Source organism: Pelobates fuscus, chromosome 2, assembly GCF_036172605.1.
Source record: "Pelobates fuscus isolate aPelFus1 chromosome 2, aPelFus1.pri, whole genome shotgun sequence".
NCBI lineage: Eukaryota > Metazoa > Chordata > Amphibia > Anura > Pelobatidae > Pelobates > Pelobates fuscus.
In genome coordinates this window covers 438,474,082-438,486,849 of record NC_086318.1, presented here as the reverse complement: position 1 = coordinate 438,486,849, position 12,768 = coordinate 438,474,082, and the positions used below count along the sequence as shown (strand labels likewise).

General features: G+C 38.3%; 1 protein-coding gene across 3 annotated transcripts in view; it reads left to right on the top strand.

The window, feature by feature from the left end:
• Positions 1 to 12,768, top strand: part of DAAM2 (dishevelled associated activator of morphogenesis 2) — a 257,845-nt gene that overhangs the window by 230,463 nt on the left and 14,614 nt on the right. For all 3 annotated transcript variants that reach the window (XM_063444117.1, XM_063444115.1, XM_063444116.1), the window contains 6 exons: positions 881 to 987; positions 1,211 to 1,299; positions 2,581 to 2,749; positions 3,932 to 4,039; positions 5,074 to 5,134; positions 9,280 to 9,411. In XM_063444117.1, the coding sequence (XP_063300187.1) occupies positions 881 to 987; positions 1,211 to 1,299; positions 2,581 to 2,749; positions 3,932 to 4,039; positions 5,074 to 5,134; positions 9,280 to 9,411 (666 nt within the window). The remainder of the gene's footprint in view (positions 1 to 880; positions 988 to 1,210; positions 1,300 to 2,580; positions 2,750 to 3,931; positions 4,040 to 5,073; positions 5,135 to 9,279; positions 9,412 to 12,768) is intronic.

Here is a 12,768-nt window from a genome sequence, read left to right as displayed (position 1 = left end):
ATCAGTCAATGCTTTCCCTGCTCCTAGTGTGTGAAAGGCTGTCAGTGGGTAGAAAGGAAGTGATCCCTTCCACTTCCTGTCCAGCCTTGCACACTGACACTGGAGGATCTGGAACAGCACGGAGTTTTAGACTCGCTATATCTGTTCCTTTAGCTATGCTATCATAGAATGCTGACTGGGCTACAGAGGACACTGACAAAGGCTCAGAGTAATTGCCTCTCCTCATAAGTCCACTTAATCTGCAAATAAGCTAAAAGTGCTTAAAACATGCACTGCCACCTGGATATGCTCCTGTAGACAGGTGCCTACTCTGTCTAATGGAAATCCAGGCTGTGCTGAGTCCATGTTTGTAAACACATATGTGACATTTTTAGGTGCTTCCGTGCCCGTGATCTACAGGAAGTTCTGGCAGCTTACATTCTTTGAATAAACTCAGTGAATGGTAGTCAGTGTGACTGGCATGGAACTTTTAAGGAGTTCAACATAATGGAAATCGAAATGTTATAATAAGGGTGTTTCAGTCACTTTTTTAACCCACTACAACTTTCTTGGTCTGTGTTATAATCACTCAAATTTTAAATGTGTCGCAATTGTTGAAACATGAATTACTATGTATATAAAACAAGCAAAGCATTTTAGGACAACAATGAAAAATATTACTTTCCAGAAAGACTAGTAGACAGCAACTCATAGAGTAAGGGGTATCTTGGATGAAAAATTAGATTGATGGTTAACGATAAGGCTACTCAACAGTGAATAAATAGAGTAATCAATTGGCTCTATCATTTTATTCAATTAATAATTTTATATTCGTTATCTTTTGCTTGATTTTGTGTTTCTTTATGTCGGATCTCTTACTATGTGGGCTTTATTTCCACAGCTTTTGAAATTTGTTCCTGAAAAAAGTGACATGGATCTTCTGGAGGAACATAAGCATGAAATAGATCGTATGGCGCGTGCTGACCGCTTCCTCTATGAAATGAGCAGGTACAAAATAACATGAAACTTCTTAGAAAATTACCATCCTGTGGTGCGTACTAAGCACTCCTCCAAACTAAACTATGTTTTTCCAACATTTTCATTGGATTATTGGTGTATTAATCTGAAAGCAAAGTCAAGACTACTCCATATCTGACACTCACAATGTTAAACCCATTTTCCTGAAGAATTTACTAAGGAAATAATTGACCTGATATATTATTTTCTTTAGAATTGATCACTACCAGCACCGGTTGCAAGCTTTGTTCTTCAAGAAGAAGTTACCCGAGCGGCTGGCTGAAACGAAACCCAAAGTGGAAGGTAACATGCAACTTGTCCACATGGATTAGTAGAGCACCAGGGGGGATGGGCAGGAAACACCAGGGAGGATGGGTAGGAAACACTTGGGAGGATGGGTAGGAAACACCTGGGAGGACGGGTAGGGAGCATCTGGGAGGATGGAATGAAATGCCATGGTGGATCCACAGGAAGTATCTGGGAAGATGGTCAGGAACAGCCAGGAAAAGAAGGCAGGAAGTACCTGGGAGTCTTGGCAGGAAGAACAAGGAAGAAGGATCGGTAGGAAACACCTGGGAGGATGGGTAAGAAGTACCAGTATGGATGGGTAGGAATAACCTTCGAGGATGGGTAGGAAACACTTGGGAGGATGGGTAGGAAGTAGCAGGGAGGATTGATGGGTAGGAAGTAGCAGGGGGGATTGATGGGTAGGAAGTACCAGGGAGGATTGATGGGTAGGAAGTACCAGGGAAGATGGGTAGGAAGTACCAGGGAGGATTGATGGGTAGGAAGTACCAGGGAAGATGGGTAGGAAGTACCAGGGAGGATTGATGGGTAGGAAGTACCATGTAGGATGGATGGGTAGGAAGCAGCAGGGAGCATGGGTAGGAAGCAGCAGAGAGCACAGCTGGGAAGCATCAGAAAGCATAGGCAGAAAGCAGATTGGGGAGGAAGCAGTGGGCTAGAAGCATTGGAAATGAAGGACAGGATCACGAGGTGGAAAAGGAAGAAAGCCCCAGGGAGGATAGGGAATGCATCAGTTAACATTGGTAGAAAGCAGTGAGGGTATAGACAGGAATCACCAATGAGTGTCCATCATGCCATGTACTACCTGTTTTCCTTCCCATTATTCTCTACAAAGGGCTCGGCTCCTGACTATTATACCCCTTTATTGGTCAACACTAATTAGAGTATCAGTAAATATTCTTACATTTACAAACCATACATTTACCAGCAGCTCATTGCGTATCACATACTCCCCATAGGTGTACTATAGGTGTACACACAGTACTCAATCTGCCTTCATTCTATGGCTGCTACCTGCCTTGAATTTTATTTCTTCGGTTATTCAGTCCGAGTTTAACTATACAACAATCCACATAATCCTTGCTTTGTATTTAATGTATTTTATTCTAAGCATGTCTGTCCCCTTCACTATTCAATGCTTTTTATGAAAGGTAGAACTAAGCAGCAATGTTGTGTATAGTTCCTTAGTCTGTACATTGGGCTTGGAATCCCCCCTTGAATTTTAATTTAAACTATGAGGATCGATCATTGACATTTTCATTCTTCCTGTCTATAAAGCCCTTCTCCTGGCCAGCAAGGAGCTGATACGGAGCAAGAGATTAAGGCAGCTGTTGGAGGTGGTCTTGGCGTTTGGAAATTACATGAATAAAGGACAGAGGGGAAATGCGTATGGATTCAAGGTTTCAAGTCTAAACAAAATCGTTGACACAAAATCGAGCATAGACAGGTAAGACTAACCTTCTGTATGTGTGCTATGGATTTATTAAATTCGGAATATATTGTTTATAAACCTGCTATAGCTGTTGCTATAAAAAAGTTGAAGACATTTATTAATTAAATAGTGAATTGCAGTGAATTTAAATCAGACTCGGGCTAAAATAACTGGTATGGGACAAAATGCCATCTCAGCTCTAGTTATAGATTGCTTGATTTATCCTCAGTTTTGTCATTTAGATTTAATTTGTTACAATTTAGAGTTTTGTAAAACAAATGTTGGGAACTCAAAGTGAAAATTCCCATTTTAGACTTAGTAGCTAAATTTGAAACATAATCCAGCTATATTTTCATTTTGGCTATTTTTAAATATAATTTAACACAATTTTAATGCAGTTTTTAGTATAACGCTGTTAAAGAATAATACAGCAGATGTGTGATAGGCCAAATAGTTCTAAAGGGGGAAGAAATCCCCTCTTTTCTGACTATTCTATTTAATATATACGGTATGTATATGTTGTGGGCCTAGAACAAACAATATAATTTTTGTTGCCATTTTTGTGTTGGTGTACTGGCTGTTCTGGGTATTTTTAATTTTTTGTTTAATTAACAGTAGACCAGGAGGTACCGCAATTGAAATAAATTTAAGCCGATTGGTTATTTGGATACATTTTTGAATTCTTAACCAAAATGTGCCCGAACAAACCGAATAGCGTTATAGACGTTTCAATTAATTCAGTAATTCGGGTGGTGGTGCCTACTGCTAGTACCCATTGCCACTTAACAACAACTGAACTACTAATCTACAGCTTAAGAGCTGCTGGGTTTTTTTTTTTGTTAAAGGGACACTTTAAACACCCTTTTCCTTCATTTTAGGCCTTCCCCGAAGTTAAGTTTCCTGAATTTTTTTTCTAATCGATTCAAATTTTCAGGCCAAATCACACTTTCCCAGACAAAAATGTTTTGATCCAAAATAAATGAAAAAATTCATCTGTATCAATTTGGAAGAATTTAAAATGTAAAATTTTAGAATTTAACATTGTCCCTTTGTACAAGTCTAATTAATAATACAATCTGTTAAAATACTGACAGGTGCTAATTTTTCCACTTTCAAATGTGTCACTGTGCCAACACTATTGCACATTCCCCTGGCGTGCAGTTAGCTTTGTTAAATATTTGTTCCACTCTTTGCCAGGAGCATCACCTTGCTGCACTATCTGATTATGATATTCGAGAAGACATATCCAGATATACTGAACATACAGACTGAACTTCAGCATCTCTCAGAAGCAGCTAAAGTCAAGTAAGTCTGAACGCAAGAAAAACGGTCAGTTTTAATTGTCACTAGAAAAAAAAAAAAGCTACACAATGCACTAAAGCAGTAACCAATATTGCCTAAAAAAAAAGGGAAAGTTACATTACTAGAACAGAATTGTAATCAGATGTCTTCCCATAACAATGCACCAAATCATTATATTACATTATATTACAAGTTTTAAACCGTCTGTTAAAATTGACGGAATAATGTAATTGAGGACTTGCACATTTCTGGCACTTACGACCAGTGACGTCTTTGCACGCTCTTTTGAACTACTTAGAGGACTTCCAGGCACTTTTCACGTTTACCACATTATAAAGCATTGCTCATTTGACACTTAAACGTGAAAACGGTGTTTGAATTGTTTTGGCACTTACATCGTTTACCACTTTTAATCTTCAATTAGCTGGTGAATTTGAATCTGTCTCATTATTGTTTTTACCAGGAATAACATTTTCTCATGCACAGAATGAAATCTCGTTGATTGAGTCTTATGTTTTTGTACAGTCCTGTTACTGAACAGGTCGGACAGCAGTTTAAATAACCTTAAATATATTTTGTGCTGTTTTTCTATATCTTACTTCTGTAAAATCTGTTTTAGAGGGAATATTCATGTATTAATATCTTTCAGCAAAGCCATATCAATAACCTCTAGGATATGCAGTTATTGTTGCTTAGAGTGTCCCTAATAGTAACAAAATATTACCAATTCACCTTTAACCCCTTAAGGACACATGACATGTGTGACATGTCATGATTCCCTTTTATTCCAGAAGTTTGGTCCTTAAGGGGTTAAAACACTACTGGGAAAGTGCTGGGCCATTTCTAACCCTGGCAGATTCTATTCAAAGTAAGTTTGGCAATTCTGTCTCCCAATAAAAGAAACTCAATGCAAATATATCGCATATTGTGCTTGTTTTTCAGTCTCCCGTCAGGATTTCAGAATTTTACTAAAAGTATACATTTCTGAATTTCAGTTACTGGCTTCTTATATTTTCCCTCTTGTTTTTCTTGCTCAGCTTGGTTGAATTGGAAAAGGAAGTCTGCAACATTAAAAATGGTCTGAGAGCGGTGGAATCCGTAAGTAAACCCAGCTCTTATTCCAGAAATCGTTAAGCAGAAGTTGTGGTTCGTTTGTTGAACTCTTCGGGAGGGATCATTTCAGCTAGAGAGATATCTGCTTGTCAGTTTGGCACCTTCTGCACTTCTCCCATAATGTCCTAAAATATTATTTTTTAAGGATCTTTTCCATATTCCTTTGGAAGGCGATGATTTTACAAACCATCAGCACACGGCGCAGTCGGAATTCAGAACTTGATAACGTCTAAAATAATAAAGCAAAGGGGGAATTAAAATCCATGTTCTCTTTGTAGCGTAACTGTGGGAAGGTTCTTGATGTAATGGAAGCACGCTGCTGACCTCAAGTTATGTTATCCGAGCTTATGCCTACCCTGGGCTTTCATTTGGTATAACTGAAAATGAAAATATTTTTCTTCTGCATGCACGCCGACTGACGAACCTGGGGCAGTGAGCGGACAAAGGCTGTGTACTTGGCTTAATCCATTAGATTGAGATATATTCTGGTTAGAAAAGCTCTGAGATTGGATAAACAGTAGATAGTGATAGATAACACCACGTCTGCTGAGAACCCTTTTAAAAGAGACCATAAGAAAATAAGTAAAAATAAAATTAAAAAAAATGCATTTCATGGTAATTTTGTCAAATTAATGTTATTTGTACTGCACCCATACAAGGTTCTGTTTTCAAGCCAGCACAGAAATAAAGTGTGTGAAGGAATGTGAAAATGTTTATCCCCCAATTGAGCCTCATGTAAATCAGCGAGCAGCCACCTCCCCCCAAACGTTGTTGGGGAAATATATATGAAAGACATTTAGAGTTGGGTGAGCCTCTGCATAGAGGCTCCAGCGTTGTCTTAACCCATTCACTCCCGAACATTTTTTGATTGAAAGAATGTAAGCAAAGCATTTGTTTGAAGCAATGGAGGCATAGTTGGCACATATTAACATATAATGGAATGGCAATTTTGTGTAATGAATGCTTTGCAGACAAACGTAAAAATTAAAACGATACAAATTGACACTATTTTTATTTATCACTTATTTGTTTAGCAGTTTCATTTATCTAGCAATATTTCACACAGGGTCTGAAATGTTAGTAGAAAAGCAAAAATAAATATTTCCTCTAATATAGTAAATATGACAAAAATAGATAAATAAAAATGGTCAAACACCTTGCTTTTAGGTATTTGTAAGGACCCTAAAGGCATTACTAGCAGTGCAGCTTACTGAAAATGGCAACAAAATGTAATAAGAATATCTGAGCGTAATGTCCACATACACTAAATACAATTAATCAAAAAATATTTCTAAAATAAAAGGTATTTAGCAACCTGGAATGCTAATGTAATGCTAATAGTGAAATAGTAGAGTTCATTCACTCCTCACCCCTCCCAGACTGTAGGAATGGTATGACCCTTTGAAACTTTTGTGAACAGGGGGTAAGCTGACATTTTCAGCACACATGCAGACGTTAAAACAGTGGCAGAGTGTTCCTTTAGAGGATGTTAATAATAACTAGAGTATAAATGAGAGTGAATGAGGCTCTATGGACTAATTTTCATTCTGCAAAGTCTGTGAAAGTAGTTTTGTGTTTTTTTTTTTGAGAATTTACACTAACATGTCCTGTAACAGGCCATATCAAAATCAGTACTGCGTTCTTGCCTCTTCTACCAGGAGTCTGAGTTTCATAAATAATTCATTTTTATATGTTCAGTGCTGGACTGCTCACCTTATTGAGGTAATTATCACAACCTGTCTAGCATGTCAGGTTTATTCACAAAACTCACAATTCTTTTTAATAAAATCCAAATGGCAAAACAGAGTCAAAAATAGCCAAGATGTGATGGTGGCTAAGTTAGAGATTTTTTTTCAAATACACTAATTTTGTCTCAGTTTTTTTCCATTAATATTTAATTATTTATGTGTCATATCCCCATATCTCGTGCATCTCTTTGGTTAAGGCCAGACTTGGTATTAGTAAATAACCAATTAAAATCTCTCTGGAACTAAATTTGGCAATCCTTCTAACATAGATTTGCTCATGTCTGGCCCTTTCGGGCAGAGAATAGGCGGTCAGGAGCATTGACACTTACTATTCTCTTTGAGCCCCACAGTTTGAATGCAAGGCATTGTCCAGCAGTAACAACAAGAATGCGGTTCCTGTGTAAAGAGAGCCGCAGACCTCGCCAAAGGGAAGTTCTCGTAGACATACAGTCATAATCATAGCGTTAACTATAAAGAGGGAGTGTTGTTGTTCTTTAATTGCCTTTTAATGGCTGGTTAAAACCCATTATCGTCCAAGTCAGAGAGAGAATGAATGAATGTCTTAGTTTCTGCATTTCTGGACTAATTAGCGAGTTGTTAGAAAGTGTTAGAAAGTGTGACTTGTTACATATTAACATGTGCAATATACCAGAGACTTCAATGTGCAAACCGATAGTTCATTAGGAATACAGGACCACCTGTGAGATTCGGACCCATGATGGGGATGGAAGCCAAAGTCCATCTTAATGGCAACTCCTCCCAGCCATGATCTCCCCCAAATAACCCCTACAACGTTGAATTCCAGCCCCCCTGTCATTATAAATGACACTAAAATAATACTGTATACTTTTAAATGCATTATATATTTTCTTTAAAGGTCAACATTTTAATATAGATTTTTTTTAACGTTAGCTGAAATCTAGCAGTGTAGTAAACGTTGCTTTTGCAAAACTAGAACATTTTTGGGGTTTGATTGCTTTATTTCTCGTTGATTAACTTTTTTTGATGTTACAGACCTGATTGTTGTTATTAAAGAGCGCCCACACATAATATATATATATATGCACACGCCTTCCACCAGTTTATAAAAGTATTTTCCTAAATATGAAACACGGAAGGATAACTTGTTCCTCGATCCATGCAGCATTGCGGAGGCTTGTGCCTCGTAGTGAATGTTATAAATATTGTATTGTAAGTTTTGTAAGAAACCTCAATTCGAAAACCAATTAAATTTCACTTGAGCGCTCATTAAGCAAGGTAAACCACAGGGTGTTATTTCATCTGTTTCCAAGCCTGTGATATGATGTCATTTTAATTACACAGAAGACCTAACTCAAGTTAAATTTCATTTTAATTAAAACAATATGGAGGGAGGTGTTAGCCGAGTTGGGAAAGTAGAATGAAAAATCAACAAAAGCAGCCATTACCTTCCTGAGTAAACAGAGCTGTGATTCGGGAAAATCCATTAGCGACCTGTGCTGCTGTCATCAGTGCTATAAAGCACCCCATTCTGTCTAGAGCTCCCTCATGTTGTGTTGTATTTTAGCAATTTGTTTTAACTGTCAAACACAGGCAGGATACTAGAGTGATATATTGAGATGCCAGGTCAAGTTCTTCAACAATGTTATCTAAAATATGAGAATATTATTGGAATTTAGAGTATCCATTGAGTGAAATGGACCAGGCCAGCTAGGTGCTTTTTCATTTGCAAAATCATGACTACTTGCCAAGCAGTTCATGTGAAAATGAGCAGCAGGTACAGACTGACCATTGGGCAAACAGTGCATATGTCCGGTGGGCCACGACGGCCATGGGCCAAAGCTTTCAGCCGAGATCAAAGTATCTCTCATGCCATCCCATACAAAGCAGCACCGGCCCAAAGAGCATGCCATCTCTTTTTTGGGGCACCATGGTTTGAGCTCCATATCCTGAAGCAAACAAACATGCTCTCCCATCGTGCTGGTTGCTTGCTTGGTTATACATCTGTATGAGATTTTGGAGATATGAAATTTGACAGCTGATCTGCCTAAATTCAGAGGAATTGCAATTCAGCTGAAACCAAATGCATAGGTCTAGTAACTTGTAAAGTGGTGGGATAATTATGTATCACAAAATCTATTATCACTTTTACAAACTAAGCTGTAGGAGAAAGATCAAGATGCCTGCTCCAGGACCTTTTCTTCACAGATGATTTGTAAAGTCCTGAGGAGAAGTTTGAAGGCAGCTGTCCAATGTAAACCTAAATTTGATCTCATAAGACGTTTTAGTGCACATGAATAATTTGCCTGCTTGAAAATTCGTACTTCTTATAATAAGCTGATATGTAGTGTCCACCAATGCATGACTGTTCATAGAGTCCTTACATCTCCTCTTATTTTACAGGAACTTGAATACCAGAAAAGACAATACCGAGAACAGTGTGACCGTTTTGTCCCGGTCATGAGTGATTTCATCACGGTAGCAAGTTTCAGCTTCTCAGAATTGGAAGAACTCCTGAGCGAAGCTCGAGATAAGGTAAGACATCTTCAAAATAGAACATCTGGTCATCATTGCCATATTTTACACCGTTCCTATGTTGGGGGCAAATTATGAAAATGATGGCTCAGTGTTTAGTTTGATCTTAGTTACCTTCAACACTTGCATTGTATCAATGCAAACAGAAGGATTCTGAGTTTCATAAAGAATTAGTCTTTATATGTTCAGTACTGGACTGTTCACCTTAGATGGAATATTGAGGTAAGTATCGCGACCTGTCTAGCATGTCAAGATGTGAGCAACATATGAGCCTGATGGACACATAGTGACAAGCTTGGACTATAGAGAAATCAACATATCACTTCTGTTCAAACACTTTGCAGGTTAATATATTTTCAGGTCCCCAACAGTTCCAATTTTGGTGGGACAGTTCTGATTTTAAGTTACTGTCCCGATGTCATGATTTTATTCTCTGATGTACCTCATCTGGAGACAGAGAACTGTCCATGGGCAGCACAGCTTAAGCGCATTATTACATACGCCCACTCTGAAAGGGCACTAGGAGCAGGACGCTCTGCAAGGTCCTGAAGGTTGGAGGCAGGCCTTTCAGAGGCAGACTCACCCATTATGGGCATCATCAGTGACATGAGTCGCGTCACTGGCGACACCACCTAAGGACCGTCCACCCATTCCGATCTCAATCCCACAATGCTGGGAGGTATGTATTTTATATAAAAATGAACTCTCACAGAAAGATGAGCAAAATGTCCCGTATGATTCCTTTTTGGGTCCTGCATCACTTTTTCACATTTTTCTTCAGACAACTGGTCTTTCATTATTGCGACAAGGATTCACAAGTGATAAATGAAATAATGTGTTATTTTTGAGCACAGGGGTATTCACACAGCTTACTGCACATATTATAATTCCAAGAACAGCTGGTTAAGGAAATGTCGCTGTTGATATCATTTGTCAGGATTCAGTTTCCCTTTAAATTCTGAACTCAATGTTCCCCAAAACAGATGTTCTGGCAGAACCAATAATACTCAATAGGGCCTCTGTTTATTAAATGGGGGTTTCATTTGCTAAATCTGGTCTCTTATGTTAAACTGGCCCTCTGTTATAATCTTGCTCCCGCACTAATGTCTGTGAAGGATTTCTTCTTCCTGACTTTTATTCTATAAATGGAACATTAAGAGAATTTTCTGGGGAAATTCGGTGTGGAATTACAAATCTATGGAGAACTGGAAAAAAACAAAAATGTGGAAATACAAGAGAAATACTGCTCTTTGGTATAAATCTAAATCTAATCTAATAAATGTAAGTATGTTTGGTATAAATTGGAGGGAATGCGGCAATTAAAGTTTAATGGTACCAACCTGTTACAATGTGTCAGTTAGAGAGTATTTAGCACACCGTCCCTTATTTTCTAATACCTGGCATAAATATTTGGCTGCTTTTGCATCTTGCATTGTTACATCCTGAAATTAAAATGGATTTTATTGTGATTGTTACCATTTCATTTACACAGACTTAACTTAACTAACTGGATGTAAAAATGAGATTAACAGACATTACAAAATGTGTTTAATTAAACACAGTGTACATCCCAGCATGGGTCTATGCTATATTCCAAATTCTGCCGGTACAGGGCGTAACAACGTCTACAGCCGTCACTTGGAAACTAACACATGGCTAATAACTGCAGCAAACATTTATTTCTACCGCTGTGGAAGGCATGTATGTACAATTATTTCTCTAACACTGTTTAGTCCAAACGAGACGTATTATTCAGTCCTTCTTGTAGCATTTCATCAGTTACATTTCTTTCTGTCGTGTCTACATGTAATATAAAGCCAGTAACTTTAGGATTCTCTTTGCGTGGGAAAACTCCAGGGCAGGAAACACAATAATTCTTTGTTCATGACTTTCCTGACTGTGTGGAAAATGTCACCCTCTCGTATGACCCCACATTTAACCCTTTGTGTGTCTCCCTCTTATATGATCTCACATTTAACCCTTTGTGTGTCTCCCTCTTATATGATCTCACATTTAACCCTTTGTGGGTCACCCTCTTATATGATCTCACATTTAACCCTTTGTGTGTCTCCCTCTTATATGATCTCACATTTAACCCTTTGTGTGTCACCCTCTTATATGATCTCACATTTAACCCTTTGTGTGTGTCCCTCTTATATGATCTCACATTTAACCCTTTATGTGTCTCCCTCTTATCTGATCTCACATTTAACCCTTTGTGTGTCTTCCTCTTATATGATCTCACATTTAACCCTTTGTGTGTCTTCCTCTTATATGATCTCACATTTAACCCTTTGTGGGTCACCCTCTTATATGATCTCACATTTAACCCTTTATGTGTCTCCCTCTTATATGATCTCCCATTTAACCCTTTGTGTGTCACCCTCTTATATGATCTCACATTTAACCCTTTGTGTGTCTCCCTCTTATATCATCTCACATTTAACCCTTTGTGTGTCACCCTCTTGTATGATCTCACATTTAACCCTTTGTGTGTCCCCCTCTTATATGATCTCACATTTAACCATTTGTGTGTCCCCCTCTTATATGATCTCACATTTAACCCTTTGTGTGTCTCCCTCTTATATGATCTCACATTTAACCCTTTGTGTGTCTCCCTCTTATATGATCTCATATTTACCCTTTGTGTCTCCCTCTTATATCATCTCACATTTAACCCTTTGTGTGTCTCCCTCCTCTATCATCTCACATTTAACCCTTTGTGTGTCTCCCTCTTATATCATCTCACATTTAAACCTTTGTGCATATTACTCTCTCATAAAATGTTACTTTTAAAGAAATAATCCGGTCACTATAACAAATTAATCTAAATGAATTTGTTATGGTTGTTATGGTACATGCCTTTTTATGAATGGGGAGCTACTGATTGGCATAGAGCATCAGCTGACCGCTGTAGCCAATCAGTGGCCCGCTTTCTGTAACTCAGGAGCCCGATGCTGCCTGTGGGACCTGGAGATCGGCGCTTGAGGTAGTCTTTGGAGTTACACCATTTGAGAATGGATTACCCTCTTAAGGTAACAGAGTATCCAGGGGCCTTCTGGCACCATAACAATTCATTTAGATTAAGTTGTTATGGTGACTGTAGTATTCCTTTAAACTTTTGTGTGTACGGAGAACAACTAATAGAAGTAGCATGAAAGCTCTCTCAGCAGACAGACAGTGGTATTTTCTTCCCTCTAGGCATTACTTTATATGTCTGTAGTGTTGGTATTTGATTGTGGGAGATGTTTGTATGTAGTGTTGGTATATGATTGTGGGGGTTGTTTGTATGTAGTGTTGGCATTTGATTGTGGGGGGTATTTGTATGTAGTGTTGGTATATGATTGTGGGGGTTGT